At 35.8% G+C, this 22,020-nt stretch overlaps 1 protein-coding gene across 1 annotated transcript in view; it reads left to right on the top strand.

Moving 5' to 3' along the window:
* TBCA (tubulin folding cofactor A) overlaps positions 1-22,020 on the top strand; it is an 80,579-nt gene that overhangs the window by 36,886 nt on the left and 21,673 nt on the right. Inside the window, exon 2 of the mRNA XM_059418116.1 lies at positions 21,202-21,307. Coding sequence (XP_059274099.1) covers positions 21,202-21,307 — 106 coding nt within the window. The remainder of the gene's footprint in view (positions 1-21,201; positions 21,308-22,020) is intronic.

The following is a 22,020-nucleotide window of genomic DNA, read 5'->3' as shown; positions in this document are numbered from 1 at the left end:
AGAATATATGACAAACATAGAGTTTAATGAAAAAGTGGTAAGTTGAAAACCAAATGTCTTAATTACTTCTAGTAATGCCTGTCTTTATATACACGTCAATAAAAGTAAATTTGGCTCATTAATTGATTACATGATTGCTGTTAAAGATCTGATTTTTGTATACAAAAAAGCCCTCTATTTGTTTTTATAAATTGAGAAAAATAAATTATACCTTGGTAAATTTCTTACCTAATCTAAAAATGAAATTACTGGCCTTTCAGATCATATGTACAGCTGTTTTAACACTGGAAAATTTGAACTGCTATTTAAAATGTTTGGAAACATTAAAAATTGTTTGAAAGTGTTTATTGTCCCACACATATATTATACTATTTTCTGTAATCTTAAGTAGTATTGTCTAAATTTCATGCATATCATCAGATTTTTTAAAATATGCAATATTTATTACTATATTGTCTTAAGTGTATTTCCTCTTTACTATATAAAATTAAATGAGTGGTTTAAGTTGTACAAAGCACAATGGCTAAAGGACCTTGCAGTTCCTGAAGAATGAAATTTCGGATAAATAGACTACATGTTTCAGGGACTGTTTTGTTTTGTTTTAATTAAAGGCCATTCTCAGTTTTCTTTTTATAGGAATTAGGAAGAAAAAATAGTCTAATAGGTTAAATCATATTGTTAGAAAATTAAAAGTTTAATTAATCAGAGTGTTGAAGCTAGATTTTTAACCTTTTTTTACTGTAATAAAAATGCTGCCCATATGATTTGTGCTATTTGAGAAATTTAAATTAGTGATTACTTGTTAATGTTTAGGGATCTGTGGATGAAAATTTTATGTACTGATTTCTTCATAAACTCTAGTTAAGGCATCAATTTTGGAGTGATTATTTAGATAATATTTTCTGTTGCAGCTGTCTTTAAAATTCTCCTTTAAAGGGCGCCTGGGTGGCTCAGTGGGTTAAAGCTTCTGCCTTTGGCTCAGGTCTTGATCACAGGGTCCTGGGATCAGGCCCCACATCACATGAGGCTCTCTGCTCAGCAGGAAGCCTGCTTCCCCTTCTCTCTCTGCCTGCCTCTCTGCCTACTTGTGATCTCTGTCTGTCAAATAAATAAATAATATCTTAAAAATAACAAATTCTCCTTTAAAAAAAAATGCATTCTTTATGGAATTTGGCTAAAGACCACTGAGCCTTTATTACCATTCAGATACCATATCTCAGGTAGAAAAATAAACTTATATTGGGAAAAGTTGGACTCGATTTTTTTAAAAAACATTGTCACTTATAATAATGTTACTATATGATTTTTTAAACTAAATGTATTGCTTGGTAATATCACAAGATGATGTGACTAGCTACTTTTCTACTAAAATGTGGATTATTTATAAGCAAATTAAAATGTTAAAAGATAGGATAGTAACAAAGTTCATTGTCCTTAATATTAATTACACAAATATAGATATATACTAGTATTAGTTAAGCTATTATTGCTGCCACATTGATTTAGTTTAAAAATTAATTGTATTAAGTTGTTAGTTAATAACAAAATTTTATGAAGTTCTATAATTAGAAATTTTGAATATAATATTTTACATTTTATATAGGGTAAAAATATATTTCAGAAACTTAGAAATATGTCAGACATTATAGTAAGAATTTTGATTACCTGCCTCTCATTTTGGATCCAAGGAGGTGTTGTATAGAATACGGTTAACATGATCTTGACAGGTAAGTTGAAAAAGTGCTTGCTCAATTTAATCTGAGAGGGGATGAAGTAGAGTTTAACATGTTTCCTTGTAGGATTATTCAAAAGCTTTCACTATGTGAATTTTTAAGAGTGGAATAGACTATGCAGTATTTCCTAAGATTTATTCATAAAAATCTTTTTCTTTTGACCACATCTCTTAACATCTCTTGGAGAAGCATTCCTTTGTGTTCTATCAGAGAAAACAATTGTTAACACATTTGAAAAATTGGTAGTGTAGTTATTTTTATGTGGTGAATTAGAAGGTAGATTTGCCCACTACATATAAACATTTTGAGCCAGCTCCCATATCTTTTTATTTTTTTTAAGATTTTATTTTTAAGTAATCACTACACCCAACATGGGACTTGAACTTAAACCCTGAGGTCAAGCATTGCATGCTCTAGAGACTGAGCCGACCAGGTGCCCCACCCCATGTCTTTCTTTAACCCAAATGCTGCTGCTGTTACCTGGGTTTTTTAGGTTCACTGGAGAAAGGTGTTTATTACAGGTATGTCCATATATAATCATGCTAGTCTATTCATAGAATCGAGGTCCTGAAAGATTCTGTCAAATAACTCCTCTGAAATAATCCAGGAAGATTGTATGGAACAACTTGCAAAAAGTTGTGATGCTCTTAAAAATGACATAAAATTCATTGTATATTCTGTTTTTGTGAGCTAAGTTAGAGGACTTTTATGTTGTTACATGCTAATGCATTGCTCATAGGGCAAGAGCTAACGTAAGGTGGTGCCCCCAGTTGTGAAAATGCAGCATTTTAAAAAATATATTTCATTATTTACTTATTTATTATTTATTTATTTTAGAGAGGAAGGGGGAAGGATAGAGGGGGAATCTTAAAAGCAGGCTCCATGCCCAGCACAGAGCCCAAAGAGGGGCTCAATCTCACAAGAGTAATTTCTGTAGTAAAATATCATTAAATTGGGCTTATTTTATAATTTTATAAAATTCAAGTATTCTAACTAATGTTACCATTATTTATGAGAAGTGACTGTCATGAGTCAGCTAAAGTCATTTTCATTAAATGATATTTTCCTTGCTCATTTTAGTTTTGATAACATACTAATTTGAACTAACTATATACTTCATCATCTGTCTGAATGTTTTAGGCAAACTGAGCTGTTTCACAGAACAGAATTATGGTGTTGGATATTCCTTTTAATACTATAATTTGTTGGGGTGCCTGGGTGGCTCAGTGGGTTGGGCCGCTGCCTTCGGCTCGGGTCATGATCTCAGGGTCCTAGGATCGAGTCCCGCGTCAGGCTCTCTGCTCTGCAGGTGATCTGCTTCCTCCTCTCTCTCTCTCTGCCTGCCTCTCTGCCTACTTGTGATCTCTGTCTGTCAAATAAATAAATAAAAGCTTACAAAAGAATACTGTAATCTCTTGGAGTCCTCTTTTAGATGCTGTCTCAAATCCTTTTTAGATCTAAGTTATGTATAACAAATTTAGAAGTAAATTATAAATAATAATGGTACAGATGCCATCTTTCCAATATAGTACTGTTTAGCTACCATGTTTTCAGTTTTCTTCTTCTAATGCATCTAAAATTGAATTGGCTAGGTTGGGTTTGATTTGGTTTGGTTTGTAGCTGTATCACACTCTGGCTCATACCGAGCTTGCAAGCCAGGACTACTTTATCTAGTATTCGTTTGATTCTGATGTTGATAACTCAAGTTGGGAAAAAGAGCATCATTTTAGAGTGGGATAATGATGAGCTCACTTTTCAAACTAGTTCAGTTAGTTGCTGGTGGAATGTCTAACAAATGGAGATGTTATTAAGACCGAGATCTGGTTTGGACAGAAGATAAAAAGTAAATGTACAGAGAGATTTGTGATTTTTAGGTGATAATTAAAACTGTCGGAGGGTTTTTGTATGGAGATGAAGCAGCAGTGGGACGTCTGTTGCTTTTTCATACAAACTCAAGCAGAAGCTGTTCGCAGTACCTTTAGCCCTTTCATTAGTATATACTTTTCAGTCTCAGTGGTTATCTCAAAACCTTTAAGGGACAGTTTAGGGGATTACTGAAATAATTAATTTTATAATTTTGTTTCATTAATTAATTCCTAAGATAAGTTTATTAGTCACCGAGAGTCATAATATTGCACAGAAAATAGTAATATTGGTTTTGTATTTGTCATGTATCATCTTAGCTGTTTATGGAATGTCCTGTCATATTTATCAGATTTATTAAAGCATACATTATATTTGAACAGTGACTGTAACTTGAAACATCAGTCTAGGAGATTAATTGAAGGTTACTGGGAGATGATAAGGTAACAAATACTATAAATTAATCATTTAATTTCTTTCATTTAGATATACAAGAATTTGATAACTTGTTGCTTCCAGTGATGGGAACTGAGCCACTGAGGAGGGTAGGGTGTGGGTGGCCAGTTGCCTTTTCACTTTGTACTCTTCTGTGCTATTCACATTTTGAACCACAGAATGATTTTACTTTGGGAACAGATAAAAGATATTTAAATTTTGAAAATTGCTATATTTACTTCAAACAGAAGGCAGTATGATTGTGTTAGTATTGACACTTGAAGTTAGAAGTCATGATTTCAAATCTTAATTTCAGCCATCGCCTGGCCAACTGACATTAGGTGACTCATTTCACCTCTTTGAATCAGTTTCCCATTTGCCCTGCTTACCTCTCAGGATAATTGAGTTCACTCAGGTATGTGAGGCACACAGTCTGATAGGTACTGAGAGGAAACACCTTTTCAATCATGTGGGCATCAACTATCAAGTGTAGAACTAGACCCCCCCCCCAATTTTTTTTTAAGATTTTATTTATTTGAGAGAGAGCACAGTGGGGCGGGGAGCAGCTGCGGGGGAGGGAGAAGCAGACTCCCCACTGAGCAGGGTGCTCCAGAACTAGACAAAATTTTGACCTATTTTGGTAAATCCTATATGCTTTGAAGATTAGTCAGAAGAAAAAAGATTAGTAGGAAGAATTTACAGTAGCAGCTTGGGAGTGGTAAGGAAGAGGTTAGTGTGGTCCTTCCAGAAGACAAAGACAGTTGAGTTTACGAAGAATAAGTGAAGTGGGGAAAGAGGATAAGGAATGAGAGAAGGTATTTTGCTAAGAAAGAGCTCCAGCTCCATCTCATCTGATGTATGTTTGTGTGTAGCACATTTTTGTTTTATCTATTTTAAGACAGTACTGTATCATGTTCTTCCTCAGTTTTGCTAGTCCCCCAAATTTTGGCTATAGCTATTAGTTGAAATTTGGGGAAATCTGACTTCGGACTTCACAGTGAACGCTAAAGAGTTAGTAAAGAATCACTAAAACTCGACCAGATTTTTAGTACATACATTTTACTGTATAGACCATAAGTATTAAATCATCAGATTCTGATGTCAGCCTTCACTTTTTTCTTTCTAAGGCACTAGTGAGAATTCCTAATTCAGGGGCTAAGGCTCTAATTTGCAGTCCACTTGCATTTTCCCCAAATGAGTAGATTTTTATTCCCTTCATCTTTTTTGGTGTTTTTGTCCCCATATACTTCTGTATTTCTTCTGTGTGCCTGGTATCTCATTACTATACCCTTAGTCTTCAAAAGCCTGAAGTCTTTTACTTTGATTTTTGTGACTGCTTTTTCCTGGTGTAAAACTTGTTACCTACTTTATTTGCTAAGTAATGTATATAACTTTTTCTAATCTTGAATATTTTTTTCCCTCTTCAGTGGGAAAGATAAAAACTTTAAATCCATTTAAACCCATTTAAAATTTGTTGAGCTCCTAATTTATAAGTACATACAGTTTCCCTGATGCCATATTGTTTCCTTGGTAGCACCATTAAATGGCTTACCCCAGAGTAGTTTATAGACTTTTAATGTTGAACTACCTAATACCCACTCTCCTGTAAGTTACAGTTTAAGGGCATTTATATTTTACTATTTAATATTTAACATCCAATATTTTGTAAGTTAAAGAAGCAATTTGTAAATTGGAAATTTACAAATTGAAGATTTATTTATTATGGATATTAGCCTCTGTAACCAACATGGCTATTAAAAACAAGCACAAATGTTTAAAGTTTTACACAGGTTTAGTTTTTTGTTTTGTTTTGTTTTTTAAAAGATTTTATTTATTTATTTGTAGAAAGAGAGAGGGAGTAGCAGACACAGGGAGAAGTAGGTTCCCCGCTGAGCAAGGAGCCCCATGCGGGACTCAATGCCAGAACCCTGGGATCACCATCTGAGTCAAAGGCAGTGCTTAACGACTAAGCCACCCAGGCATCCCAAACAGAGGTGTAGTTTTAAGTGAGAAATAGAGACTTTTGCACAAAATTTATATAGAATATTTGTTAAAACTGTAGAAGACATAAAATTGGGTATTATGTAGGTACTTCCTCTTTACGTTTTTCATGTGTATTTGTAAATGGGAAGAAAAAGATGAGGTATCTCAGTCTTTGAGTGATTTAGCAGTTCAGAATGAACGAGTAAGAAAGCATTATTTCATAATTGCAGAACAGACTTTTGCTTTTAATGACTCTTTCACTTCAGATGCTTTAACTTCAGAGTAACAGAAAATCAAGCTGTATGTGGGTTAAACAGTATGGATGTTCATCATCTCATACAATAAACAGTCTAGAGGTAAGAGTTAGTTAACTGAGTAGATTGATACCATCATCAAAACCTCAAGTTCTCTGATACCCCAGAATGATCTGTCATTTTAGGCTGGATCCTCATGATCCCATGGTACCTGCCACAAGTGGCAGATGTCACAGGTGAGAAAACGGAATTATATCTGCTTATATTGCATTTGCAAAGAATAGCAACCTTCTCAGAACTACCCCCCCCCCCCCAATGAATAGCCGTTTTGTAGCTTTGGCCACAGTTGGGTCACTTATACATGCCTAAGCTACCACTTGGCAGGGGTGGCTTCTTTCTTTGAAGGACCTGGCTGCTTGGATGATCATAAAATTCTGTGAGCAGGTAAGAAGTGGCTGTTGGGTAGGAATCAGTAATGCCTGTTGCAGTTGAGCCCATTTTGTTCTTTATTTTTTTAACGTGTTCAAATGTTTAATAATTATTTTTAAAAGTAAATACATCAGTAGTAGCTAAGAGTAATAACTATGGAATAAAGCAGTTCTTTGACACTCAGCAGCTATGAGAACTTACACAAGCATATGAATTTCAGTTACTACTAAAATGGGAATAATAATGGTACATATTTTATAGGGTTGTTTTGAGGATTAAATGCCATAATGCATGCAGCATGCTTTGACTTAGTAATTGGCCCATAGTAAATGTTCACTATGTGTTAACTGCTTTTATTTTCATATTTTAATTTTAACTTACCTTGAATGATTGAAGCTTTTGCCTAAATCTATTATATATTATGTTTTATGGGATGCCAATATTATAACTATCTCTTCTTGAGTTTTAATTGTTGAACTTTACCATAGGTCTGGTTTTGGGGGAAGCAAATTTGATGATGGCTGTTGAAACACTTAAACATCATAAGTCATTCATCCAACCTACCTTCTTTATAAGTGCTGCTCTCTGTTTTCAGCATAATTTTGATTATTATTATCATTTTTGATCAGTTTCATGAAGCAATACAGCTTACATTATACTCATTTCTGAAATATTGATGCTGCTTTAGTTCTATTTAAATATAAAGACTTTTTTTTTTTAAGATTTTATTTATTTCTCAGAGCATGCAGTAGCAGGGGGAACAGCAAGCAGAGGGAGAAGCAGGCTCCCCACTGAACAGGGAGCCCAATGCAGAACTCAATCCCAGGACCCTGGGATCAGGACCTGAGCTGAAGGCAGATGCTTAACCAACTGAGCCAACCAGGTGTCCCTACATATAAAGACTTCTGACAACATTGTGAGGAGGGATAGTTAACAAGGGACTGTAAAATGGGAATGATACTTAAATAGGCCTGTAAGTATTTAATGCAATAAAGTACTTAAAGGTCTGTTCATATTAGGCCCTCAATAAAAGTTTCTTTTCTTCCTTATCTCTCATATGATGAACATCTCAGAAGTATTGTTTGTTTCTTCAGAGGCAGAAGAGATTTTACCAGCTTGTCAGTAAGGGTGAATGATATCAATCAAGATAAAGTCATGCTAGGAATTTCAAACAGGGACTTAATACAGGAAATTGATTATGTAGGTATTGATATAACTTTAATGAAATGCTAAAATTTCATTGGCTGACCAGGGGTCAACTTAGCCATCACTTACTTATATCATGGTTTCTATGAGAAAAAAATAGGTAGGCATACCTTAACTTTTAAACAAACATTAAAACCACAAATATTTCAGATAAGTTGGGAAAGATGTATTTTGCTCATAGTTCTTCTCTGACAGTTGAAAATGAATAAATAGATTATATATTATTTTAAATATGGTATATAGCATAGGATTATGCTTCTTTTTCAGTGGATGCTAGGCTACCCAAAGGAGATTATTCTTTAAAAACCAAGTTAAATGAATTTTCTTTTTCATTAATTGCTTCATAGTACAACCGTAACTCTGGAGGTGGAGGGTGCTTTTCCTGGAGTTTCTGGTTGTCCTTTTTTTTTTTTTTTCTTTTTGCCTAATTGAGGGGGCAGAAAAAGATGTAGCATCCATTTATCTTCCACTCATTGTATCTGTTCCTTAGAATCTATTCCATTCTTTTTCTTAAAGATACTCTTGTAAGAGTCCACATTAAGATTCTAGGCCAAGCCTACTGCACAGTTTCAATCCTGGGATTTTTTTTTCTTCATTAGACCATTGTATTTATATTAACCATTTTTTTTTCTTGATTTTCATCTTCAATTTGCTGGAGTACATTCTTAAGTATATTTCTCAGAAAGAGGGAATTGCAGAAATTTTTGAACTTTTATAGAACTAAAAAATATTCCCCTGGCCTGTGACTTATTTCATCAGTTATCCATATGACTTAATAGTCTCCTTCAGATCTTAACTCACATATCCTCTTCTCAAAGAGGCCTTCCTTGACTGTCGTATTTTAAATTGCAAATCCTGTATATTATCAATCCATCTTCAGTGATTTTTCTCTTAATGTACTTAACACATGCTAACATGCTATATATTTTGTTTATTTTATTTCTAATAAAATGCTATACAGCAGAAATTTATGTAGTTTTGTTCACTGCTACATCCTTGTGATACAAAATCATGCCTGGCACGTAATAGCCCTTCAGTAAATAATCACTGAATGAGTTAGTTAATGTTTCCCTCACTATTAACAATTACAAATCCAAGTTATAAGTCATTTTCTCTTAGAACTTTTAAGGGATTGTTCCATTGTCTTCTGGTATCTAGTGTTATTAATGCAAAATGTAACATCAGTCTCTCTCTTTTTTTCTTTTTCCTTTTATGGATGACGTGTTCTCCCTTTCAGAGCTTTCATTTTCAGGGGTACCTGGGTGGCTTGTCAATAAAGCATCTGCCTTCGACTCAGGTGATGATCCCAGGGTCCTGAGATCAAGCCCCCCAGGGAGCCCGCTTTTTCTTCTCCCTCTACTGTTCCCCCATTTGTGCTCTCTCTCAACTGAATTAATAAAATCTTTAAAAGGAAAGCTTTCATTCCTGGAAATTTTGGATCTCTGGAAATTTTCAGCATTGTATATAGAAGTGGGTTTTTTCATTTATTCTAGTTACTACATAGGAAGCGCTTTAAATTAAGATTATTGGTTTTTTTTTCCAGCTCTGGGAAATTATATTCTTTAAAAAAAAAAATTCTTACCCTCTTTTTTTTTTTCTGTAGTATCAACAACTATTGATTGTCAAATCTCTTTTTCCTTCATGTGCCATTTTCCACATTTTTCTCTTTTTAATTTTATATCTCTTTAAAGTTTGATATGTTTATAATAAATGGTAAAATCTGGCTACCATTTTCTTTGACTAAAATGAAATACAATAGGCTATAATAGGATACATTGTGTTAATATTTGTATTTTGTTTATTACTAATAATATTGAATGGCAGTGGTGGCTTATCACATCAGTAGAAAAAGGAAATATTCATCAGTAAATGATATCTGGCTTATTGGAAGAGGACTTGCTCTAATTTCTTATCAGACACTATATATTTTAAATATTATGTAATAAAATATTACACATCCATAAAATGTATGAGTAGAGATGTTTGTTACAGTATTATTTATAATATGTGAATGGCCTAAATGGACAATAAGGTAATACTTTATTAAACTCTCATACTGGTACTGTGAAATGCTTTGTGACTATTAACAGCTGTATTTTTCAAAGAATGTTCAGTAATACTGAAAATGATACATTGAGCATAGCATAAAATATAAATGTGTTGAATCATTATGTTGTGTACCTAAAAGTAGTGTTAACAGTGTATGTCAACTATACTTTAGTAAAAAAGACAGAAAGAAAATGATGTATTATCCCAGTAATTTGTGTCTACACACACACATATAAATTTTCACACGTGCTTAAAGAAAAGGACTAGTGGAAAATATTCAAAATGTTAATACAGGTCCATATTCCCATATATGAAACCATTGGGCCAATACGTATTCCTGAATTCCAAATTTTTTAGATTTTAGAACATAAATCTATGTTTTCATAACATCTGGAGAAGTACTCTATAATCAAACATGTATTGCTGCAGTGAAACGTGACTATTCACATTAAGTAGGATACATAAAGTTTATAATTTCATGTCAGCAGAGGTTACATTTTGCTGCTAAATCAAATTATGCCAAACTTAATTTTAAAGTTTCCTTTTAAACCTTTTTTGGATTTCAGAATTATGTGCATTTTGGTCAATAATTATTTAAGCAAGGAAATTATGAATTTGTTTAATTATTTTTATAATTTTTCACATATTTCTAGGAACATATAAATATGTATGTCACAGGGAAAATTTTTTTTTTTTTAAGATTTTATTTATTTATTTGACAGGCAGAGATCACAAGTAGGCAGAGAGGCAGAGAGAGAGGGAGAAGCAGGCAGAGAGCCTGATGCGGGGCTCAATCCCAGGACCCTGAGATCATGACGTGGGCCGAAGGCAGAGGCTTAATCCACTGAGCCACCCAGGTGCCCCAGGAAAAATATTTTCATAAAAATTTCAAAACTATGATTTTATATAATTAATTGAATTAAGCTTTCCTACTAAATCTTAGCCTTCTCTAAAAGAAGGGAAAAGAACCAAATTCACTGGAAGATACTCAGTGATTTAACAAATACTTGTCCAGTAACTATTTCTTTTTAAAGATTTTATTTATTTATTTGACAGAGAGACGGCACAAGCAGGCAGAGTGAGAGAGAGAAATAGGCTCCCTGCCAAGCAAGGAGCCTGATGTGAGACTCAATTCTAAGACCCTGGGATCATGACCTGAGTGGAAGGCAGCTGCTTAACTGACTGAGCCACCCAGGGGTCCCTACTAACTACTATTTTAATAAACATATTTAACCTTACAAGTTATCAGAGAAATTAATATTTCAAACTATGATATATTTTCAGAAATTTAATAATTCTTACAATTCCAGTTGTTTATGAGGATGCAAGGAGCACTAGGAAATTTTGTACAGTGCAGGTTGGGTATCAGTTGATAAAAACCATTTTGGAAAGCAATTTGATAATATCTGGTGAAGTTGAAGTTGCATATATTTCTCTGTAAAATCTCTTTCATGTCATGTGACTTGTCATTAATACATTGATTTGTACAGTTCACTTCTACTGCATCTTGCCCCCTAGCATTTTATTCTCTATAATTTTATATTACTGGGTTCTCACTACCTGTGATTTTTTTTTTTCTTTTTCCAGGGCAGTGCATGTGCTGTTCAATAACTTGCTTCCTGAGCCTTTTCACAAAAAAAGGGCTTTTTAAACAAAAACTTTACTTTTGGTTTTTTGGATTTTTTTTTTTTAAGATTTTATTTATTTATTTGACAGAAAGAGATCACAGAGAGGCAGAGAGGCAGGCAGAGGCGCGCGGAAGCAGGCTCCCTGCTGAGCAGAGAGCCCGATGCAGGGCTCCCAGGACCCTGGGATCATGACCTGAGCGGAAGGCAGAGGCTTTAACCCACTGAGCCACCCAGGGGCCCCTACTTTTGGTTGTTTTAATATGCCAATAGCCATGCAAATACTTAGCACCTTTACTTATCAGATGTGGTATGTAGTTAAGAGTCCTTTAATTTTGCTGGGGTTATTACTATTTTCTGAGGACAGGTACAATGGAGAATAGGATGACTTGGATTATGAACCAAAATTATTTGTGGCCTAGGCATGGAATCCATCTCTTTCATTGCATACTTTCTCTAGAATCACAGCTTTCTTATTTCAGTATAATGTGATAAACACTAAGGTGGTTAAGAGGTGTTGGGTAGAACTAAATAGAGGTCTTCTAAGTCAGGGGTCAGCAATGCTTTTTGTAAAAGAACAGTTAGTATATATTTTAGGCTGTTTGAGCCATACATTTCTATCACAACTACTCATTTGCTATCGCTGCATGAAAACTATTCAGAGATGATATATAGATGAACGAGTGTGGCTGGACACAGAAATTTGAATTCCATGTGATTTTTACAGAACACAAAATATTTTTAAAATGTATTAACCATTTAAAAATAAGCTTAGGGGCGCCTGGGTGGCTCAGTGGGTTAAGCTGCTGCCTTCGGCTCAGGTCATGATCTCAGGGTCCTGGGATCGAGTTCCGCATTGGGCTCTCTGCTCAGCAGGGAGCCTGCTTCCTCCTCTCTCTCTCTGCCTGCCTCTCTGCCTACTTGTGATCTCTCTCTGTCAAATAAATAAACAAAATCTTTAAAAAGAAAAAAAAATAAAAATAAGCTTAGTATTAAAAATATTATTTAAATCACATAAAATTATCCATAGCTCTCAAGTTATACAAAACCAAATGGCAGGCAAAATACCATTCATTGGCCATGGTTTGTGAAGCCTTGTTGTAAGACTTTTAATTACAGGATGTTAATTGAATGTGCCTCTTTTGGTTACCCATTCAATCTCCGCTACTTTCATTTACTAGGAGAGTTAGTAACCTCCTAGGTTTTAGGAATAATGAAAATATAGTGGTGCCTGGGTTGCTCAGTCAGTTAAGCATCTGCCTTCTGCTCAGGGTCCTGGGTCTCAGGGTCCTTGGATCACTTCCAGTATGTGGCTCCCTGCTCAGCGAGGAGCCTGCTTCTCCTCCCCGTACCCCCAACCACACTCCACATGTGTGCTTGCTCGCTTTCTCTCAAATAAATAAGATCTTTTAAAAAAAAAAAAAGGAATAGTGAAAATGTCATTGCTAATCCCACTGGCTTCTGAGTATCCTTGATATCCTGAATAAAAATCATGATGCTATAAAGTTAATAAAGACAACAGTAATAACACTGTTGTGTTGACGATACACAGGTTCCTCCAGCAAAGATTCAAACTCAGTTGCTTATACGAACCACGTATAAGGCCTGAATGTTTAGGAATCTGGAAGTTGTGTGAATTGGCTCAAAATGAACAGCACATGCCTCCTCTGAAAAAAAAAGCAGTAGCCACCACATAGCTCTGTCCTGTAGAGGGAAAGAAGCCCCAGTGTTCCTGATGAAAAACATCCAAGAGAAATCAAGACCTACATAAATCAAGACCAAATATTAGTTGAATTAAGTCTACTAGTTGTTTAATGTAACAAATCTGGTTTTTTAATTCTTTTTTAGAACATTTTAATTTAAATTTGGTTAATATATAATGTATTATTGGTTTCAGAGTATAGGCCTGTGATTCCTCAGTCTTACATAATACCCAGTGCTTATTACATCGTATGCCCTCCTTAATGGCCATCACCCAGTTACCCCATCTTTCCACCCATCTCCCCTCCACCAAACCTCTATTTGTTTCCTATGATTAAGAGTCTCTTGTGGTTTGTCTCCCTCTCTGGTTTCATCTTGTTTTTTTGTCTTCTTTTCCACTATGATCCTGTTTTGTTTCTTAAATTCTATTAAATTCCAGAATCAATGAGATAATATAATTGTCTTTCTCTGGCTTATTATGCTTAGCATAATACACTGCAGTTCCATTCACATCTTTGCAAATGTCAAGATTTCATATTTTTGATGGCTGCATAATATTCCTGTTTCTGTGTGTGTGTGTGTGTGTGTGTGTGTGTGTGTGCGCGCGCGCGTATACACCACATCTTCTTTATCCATTTATCTGTGGGTGGACATCTGGGCTCTTAGCATAATTTAGCTATTGTGGACATTGCTGGTATAAACATTGGAGTGCAGGTGCCCTATCGAATCACTACATTTATATCTTTGGAGTAAATACCAAGTAGTGTAATTGCTGGGTTATAGAGTAGCGCTATTTTCAACTTTTAGTGGAAATCCATACTGTTTTCCAGTGTGACTGCACGAGCTTACATTCCCACCAACAGTGTAGGAGGGTTCCCCTTTCTCTGCATTCTTGTCAACATCTGTCATTTCCTTACCTGTGAATTTTAGCCATTCTGACTGGTGCGAAGTGGTATCTCATTGTGGTTTTGATTTGGATTTCCCTGATGCCAAGTGATATGGTGCATTTTTTTCCTATGTCTCTTGGCTGTTTATATGTCTTCTTTGGAGAAGTATCTATTCATGTCATCTTCCCATTTCATGACCGGATTGTTTTGGGGGTGTTAAGTTTGATAAGTTCTTTATATTTGAATACTACCCCTTCATCTGTTACATCATTTGCAAATATCTTCTCCCATTCTGTCTGTTGTCTTTTTGTTTTGTTGACTGTTTCCTTTGTTGTGCAAAAGTTTTTTATCTTGTTGAAATCCCAATAGTTTATTTTTGCCTTTGTTTCCCTGCCACTTTGCTGAATTCCTGTATGAGTTCTAGCAATTTTGGGATGGAGTTTTTTGAGTTTTCCACATAGAGTATCATGTCCTCTGCAAAGAGTGAGAGTTTGACTTCTTTGCCGATTTGGATGCCTTTTATTTTTTTTTTTTCTGAGTGCTGAGGCTAGAACTTCTAGTACTACGTTGAACAGTGGTTGTGATAGTGGGCATCCCTTTCATGTTCCTGACCTTAGGGGAAAAGTTCTCAGTTTTTCCCTATTGAGAATGATATTCACTGTTGGCTTTTCATATAAGACTTTTATGATACTGAGGTATGTTCTTTCTCTCCCTACACTGCAAAGAGTGTTAATCAAGAAAGAATGCTATACTTTATCAGTACCTTTTCTGCATCTGTTGAGAGGATCATATGGTTCTTGTCCTTTTATTTATGTAGTGTATCACATTGATTGATTTGTATCACATTGATTGATGTTGAACAAGGATGAGGGGAAATAATCCATATTGATGGGTCTGGGTGTTGCTTTTTTACCCTGTGTCTTTTGATTGGTGCATTTAGCCCATTTACATTCAAAATAACTATTGAAAGATAGTACTATTATATTGCCTGTAAAGTCAGTGTTTCTGCACATTGTCTCTGTTCCTTTCTGGTCTGTGTTACTTTGGGTTCGTTCTCTTTTGCTTAAAGGATCCCTTTTAATGTTTCTTGTATGGCTGGTTTGGTGATCACAACTTCTTTTAGTTTCTGTTTGTCCTGGAAGCCTTTTATCACTCCTTTTCTTTTTTTTTTTTTTTTTTTTTTTTTTTTTTTTTTTTTTTATTCATTTGACAGAGGGAGATCACAAGTAGGTAGAGAGGCAGTCAGAGAGAGAGAGGAGGAGGAAACAGGCTCCCCGCCGAGCAGAGAGCCCGATGCGGGACTCGATCCCAGGACCCCGAGATCATGACCCGAGCCGAAGGCAGTGGCCCAACCCACTGAGCCACCCAGGCACCCACTCCTTTTCTTTTGAATGACATCCTGGCTGGATAAAATATTCTTGGCTGCATATTTTTCTCATTTAGCACCGTGAGTTACCATGCCAGTCCTTTCTGGCCTTCCAGGTCTCTGTGGATAGGTCTGCTGCCAATCTAATGTTTCTTAACATTAAGAACAATTCTTTTAGGTTTCAGAACTCTTGTCTCAGCTGCTTTCAGGATTTTCTCTTTGTCTCTGAGATTTTTAGGTTTCACTATTATATGTCGGGGTGTTGACCTATTTTTATTGATTTTGAGGGGGTTTTCCATGCCTCCTAGATTTTGATGCCTGTTTTCTTCCCCAGAGTGGGGAAGTTCTCTGCTGTAATTTGCTGCAGTATACCATCTGCCCCCGCCTCTCTCTTTCCTCTTCTTCTGGGATCCCAATTATTCAAATATTGATTTGCTTTATGGTATCACTTACCTCCCACGTTCTCTCCTCCTGATCCAGTAGTGGTTTATCTCTCTTATTATCAGCTTCTTTATTTTCTATTGTTTGATCTTCTGTATCACTAATTCTCCCTTCTGCCTCATTTATCCTAGCAGTTAGAGCCTTCATTTTTACTGCATTCGACTTGGTTAGATTTTAGTTCTTTTATTTCTCCAGAAAGGGATTCTCTAGTGTCTTCTATTCTTTTTTCAAGCCCAGCTAGTATCATTATAATTATTATTCTGAACTCTAGTTCAGACATCTTACTTTTGTCCATACTGATTAAGTCCCTGGCAGTCAGTACCACCTCTTATTCTCTTGTCCGAGATGAGTTTTTCTGTCTTGTCATTCTGCCCAGTAAGGAGTAGAAATACTAAAATGGCAAAAATGGGCCCAGAGAAATATACACTAAACAAATCAGATTAGACCTGAAACAAACAAACAAAACAAAAAGTAAAACTAAAATTAAAACACACACATACAGAGGCACCTGGGTGGCTCAGTGGGTTAAGTTTCTGCTTTTGGCTCAGGTCATGATCCCAGGGTCCTGGGATTGAGCCCCACATTGGGCTCTCTGCTCAGCAGGGAGCCTGCTCCCCCCCCCCCGCCTGCCTGTGGTCTCTCTGTCAAATAAATAAATATTAAACACATACACACACACAAACAAAAATCAGAATATAATCAGACAGGTGGATGGAACAGAGCAATACACTGGGTCCTGTGTGTGTTTTGGTCTGTTAGAAAACTAGATCCCAAAATTGTAAAGAAAGAAAAACTTACATATGTAGAAAATAAAATTAAATAAAATACAATGAAATGATAGAATGTAACTGTAAAAATGAAAATTAAAAGGCAAGAGGAGAAAAAAAGAAAAGGATTATGCACAGGTTAACAGAACAGAGCGATCTCCTAAGTATATTTGGGCTGGTTTGTTAGAAGAAACTATGTCATAAAATTGTAAAGAAAGAAAACTTAGATATATACAAAAATAAAATTAAATACATTGAAAGGATAGAATATATCTGTAAAGATGAAAATTTAAAAAGGCTTTAAGATAGCAAAAAAACCCAAAAGAAAAGAAAAAAGAAGAAGAAAGTATATGATCAGGTAGGTGAAAAGAACAGAGCCATACACTAGATTCTGGATATATTTTGGTCTGTTGGAAGAAACTGAATCCCGAAATTATAAAGAAAGAACGCATACATTCACAATAACAAAATCAAATACAATGAAAGAATGGAATAGAAGTATAAAAATGAAAATTTAAAAAGGTTTTTTTAAAAGTTGATAAAACATGATTGGTTGTAAAAGGGGGGGGCAGGGATTGAGAGGCTAAAGAATCATGGGGGGAGAAAACACTGAATTTTAGATGCTGTATTGCCCAGCACTGGAGTTTTGCAATTCTCATTGCTTGGTCAACTTGGTCTTGGTTGGATGTTCTTGCTGATCTTCTGGAGGAGAGGTCTGTTGCATTGATTCTCAAGTGTCTTTGCTCCAGGAGGAATTGCACTGCTCTTGCCAGTGGGCCAGGCTAAGTAATCTGCTGGATTGCTATATGTGGCTTTTGTTCCCTGAAGGCTTTCCACACCACTTTCAAGAATGAGAATGAAAGGGGCACCTGGGTGGTTTAGTGGGTTAAAGCCTCTGCCTTAGGCTCAGGTCATGATCCTGGGGTCCTGGGATCGGGCTCCAAATCGGGCTCTCTGCTCAGCGGGGAGCCTGCTTCTCCCCCTCTCTCTCTGCCTGTCTTTCTGCCTACTTGTGATCTCTCTCTGTGTCAAATAAATAAATAAAATCTTTTAAAAAAAGAAAAGAAAAAAAAAGAATGAGAATGAAATTGATGGCCTCCCAGTCTCCAGCCTTGGAGCCAGGAGCCTGGGGCCCCACTCCTCATTGTGCCATCAGGGAAAAACAGTCAGTCACTCCTGTCAGCCTGGTCTGTGCTGTCTGTGCTCTCCCAGCCTGCTACTGAGTGTTTGTATTTCAGGCATGGGACCCCATTTTGAGTCCCCAAACTCTGAAGGCTCCTGTAGTACACACTTGTGGCTCTCCTTCAGCAGGGTAGGAAGGGGGATCTCACTGGTTCTGCCACTTGCTGGGCCTCTTCTCAGAGAGTAGCCCCCTCCCCATCCCGGGGTGCACAGTTTATGGCACCCTAGACCTGAGAGCCCGCTCCTGGGCTTGTTGATTGCAGCCAGCTTCCCTGCTCCAATGCCTGGTTGCTCTGTCACACTCAGGCACCCCTGGTCTTTCTGTGACCCTGGGGATCCTGAGACCACACTGTCCCACCTAGGATTCTGCCCGCTTTGCCACCTGAGCACCTTTCAGGCAGGGATGTTCCTCACTGGAGCAGACTTCTAAAAGTTGTGATTTCCAGTAGCCGGCTTACCTGCTGTTTACCCTGCAGTTTATCTTACCATATACTGCCTCATTCTCACTTCTCCGTAACTTCTACCATAAAGTGGTTGCTTTTCTATTTGTAGAGTTGCAGCTATTATTTTCTTAGCTCTCTGGTTGAGTTCATGGGTGTTCAGAATGATTCCTGAGACCAGATGTTCCTACTGTTCTGCCATTTTGGACTCTTCCTCTCTGGCTTCTTTGACTTAGCACGATGTTTTCATTGATGTTGTACCATTAGTCAGTACTTCATTTCTTTTTATTGCTTAATATTACTCTGTCGTATGGGTATATTATATTTTATTTATCCACCATTTCATAGACTTTTGAGTTGTTTTCACATTTGGCCTCTTATGCGTAATGCTGCTTTGAATAATCCTAATATCAGAATACATATTCTTTGGGGTTTTTTGTTCGTTTTTGGTGGGGAGGGGCAGAGAGAGAAGGAGAGAGAGAACCTTAAGCAGGCTCCTTGCCAGCACAGAGCCCCACACAGAGGTCAATCTCACAACCCTGATACCAAGACCTAAGCCAAAATCAAGAGTCAGATACTTAACTGACTGAGCCACCCAGGTGCCCTAGCAAGTAGTGTTTTTTTTTTTTTTTTTTTTTTTAACCTTATTTGACCACTTAGATACCAAGGAGTAGTTTGGAAAACATCAGACTACATATCTAAAAATGACGTTAATGCCATACTTACATAGTTAAAAGTCTAAAGTTATTTATCACTTCCCTAATGATTATCATTTCTTAAAGTTTCTCCTTTGTCCTTTTTATGCCTATCCTTTTCTGTTGCTCTGATTTTTGCAGTTTCCTCTCATGTATTTGTCTACGTACTGAAAGTGACCAGATTTTGAAATTGCTGTTTCTCTGTGGGTGTGGGTTTGAAACACTAATAGAAAATATTTTTAGGGGTGCCTGGGTGGCTCAGTGGTCAAGCCTCTGCCTTCGGCTCAGGTCATGATCTCGGGATCGAGCCCCGTATCGGGCTTTCTGCTCTGCAGAGAGCCTGCTTCCCCCTCTCCACTGCCTGCCTCTCTGCCTACTTGTGATCTCTCTGTCAAATAAATAAGTAAAATCTTAAAAAAAAAAGAAAGAAAGAAAATATTTTCATTAATTATGCCTTTAAAATACAATGTTATGACTTATTTTTGTACTTGTTATTTTAATAGCATTTACAAAACTTGAAAAGAGAGCAATGTTTAGAGAATTACAACTATTAGATACATTTTTGTTGTCTTTCTAATTGAATTTTGCTTTATTCCAGAAAATTTAGAAAATATTGCTTAAGGAATAACTAGTGAACTTTAAAATTATTCAAAATTGAAAAGACTGGTAGACTTTGATCCAAATTAGGAAAGATGGCACCATTACAATGGAGAAGCATATGAGGATGATGAACATCATCATAGAGGTGGTATTCATTGTCAGACCTCGTAATGAGGCCAGTGAATAACACTGACTATTATCATTTTATATGTGGTAGTGAATTGGTGAAGGGCTGTAATCATAATTCACTACTTGGCTATTGGGGTTTTTTGTATTAATATTTAGCTATAGGAATGTTTTAAAAGTCAAATGAAGAATAAACTCAAATGTAAAAGCTCGAAGAAAAATTTAACTCTCAACTGACCCCTGTACCCCAGATCATTAGGGCTCTTCTCCTCAGATAACCAGAAATAGTACTTTCCCAAGTACTGTTATTTCCCTTATTGTTTCTTGAGTATCCTCTGTTATTTGTTTATATTCATTGCCCTGCATGGAGCTTGAGATTCTTTACCCCTTTGTTCCTCCCTTGGCACGCACATACTCTTTCTCTATCTAAAATAAATAAAAGTATTTTTTTTAATGTTTTGAAATAAACTTAAAAATCTTCATTGTAAATGATTAGACAGAGGCCATTCTCTAATAATGATTTTTAAGTGCTAGCTCAGCAACAGAGTTCTAGAAATTAGTAAGTAAGCCAAATGGAAAAAGCTTCTTTTAATACATATGGACTCTGAAAGCTTTTTATTCTGCTTTTTAGATGTTGTTTATATCAGAGTGTTAGTGTTTTCTTGAACTACATTTTTATTTTATATTAAAACTTTGATAAACCAGGATTAGAGGGGATTGAGTTATTATGATCGATTGCACTTTGGTTATATGAGGAATAATCAGTAGAACTTTGTATTTCTCTCTTTCAGTTTATTGTTGATCTTTATCAACACCTTTTCTTGTTTTAGTAAATAAATATGTGTTTCCACTGTTTGTCCCTAGGAGAATCATGTCTAAATGATGTACCCCAGTCCCTCACATGAGGAAGGTCAGGCATAAAATTAATTGAATAGTAAATACTTGTTAAATAGTTTTGCTTTTGAAAATAATGTTATCCTTCCTTATTTTGGATTTGGCATGCAATGTACTGATTTTTTTTTTTCCAGTGAGCTGAACTTTTCCCCATTATGTTCCAAATACACGTATAAAAGTTTGGAAAATACATACTAATTAAAAGGCAAGACAAATGTTAGTACGTAATAATTTTGAGTGTTTTTACATTGTAAATACAAATATTATCGCAGAACACGTTTTTAATTAAAAACTTAAGAATTTTATGCTTTGAAGATTGTACTTGATTAGACAGGTAGAGGACTTAAGGGCCTAAGGATCAGACTTCTATCTATGGCTATTTTTCTTTCCTCCTCTCCTCCTCCCCAGCCAGCACACATACTTTGGTATCTTAAGTATGTTTTATATTTACATTTTCTTTGTTTCCCATGTTCTTTTTGCTAGAGAAAAAGTTAATTCTTGGAACCATTTTTGGTTTATTTATAGATTGGTCAAAGAAAAAATGATGTATGAAAAAGAAGCAAAACAGCAAGAAGAAAAAATTGAAAAAATGAAAGCTGAAGATGGTGAAAATTATGCCATTAAAAAGCAGGTAAATTGTATCTTTAATAATAATAGCTAACATTTACAGAATACCATGTTAACTAATACATTAACAGCCCTTTGAGAAGGTGCTGTTATTTTCTTCTTTACTATTAATTTAAAAATATGGAAATACGGGTTACATAGTTTGCCTAAGTCACATAACCACCAAGCAGTATAGCTAGGGTTTGAATGCAGGAGTTCTGGGTCTAAAATTTGTACTCTTATCCATTAAGCTATCCTGCCTCTCCATTTTAAGTATTAAATATAAAAAATGAGGGCACCTGTCTGGCTTAGTCAGAAGAATATGAGATTTTGATCTCAGGGTTCTGAGTTTTAGCCCCACATAGTTCATAGAGATTACTACAAAAAATAAACTCAGAGGCGCCTGGGTGGCTCAGTGGGTTAAGCCGCTGCCTTCGGCTCAGGTCATGATCTCAGGGTCCTGGGATCGAGTCCTGCATCGGGCTCTCTGCTCAGCAGGGAGCCTGCTTCCCTCTCTCTCTCTCTCTCTGCCTGCCTCTCCATCTACTTGTGATTTCTCTCTGTCAAATAAATAAATAAAATCTTAAAAAAAAAATAAACTCAAAAATACTTAATATATAAATGGCCTAATCTTATATTAAATGTGCTTGTATGTTAAATTTACAAATACTTTCCCCAAACTGATGAGAAGACCACCAAAATAAGTATATATATTATACTTTCAGTGGCTTCTTCTAA

This window comes from Mustela nigripes, chromosome 12, assembly GCF_022355385.1.
Source record: "Mustela nigripes isolate SB6536 chromosome 12, MUSNIG.SB6536, whole genome shotgun sequence".
NCBI lineage: Eukaryota > Metazoa > Chordata > Mammalia > Carnivora > Mustelidae > Mustela > Mustela nigripes.
The sequence above is the reverse complement of the archived record's forward strand: the minus strand, read 5'-3'. Positions and strand labels throughout refer to the sequence as shown.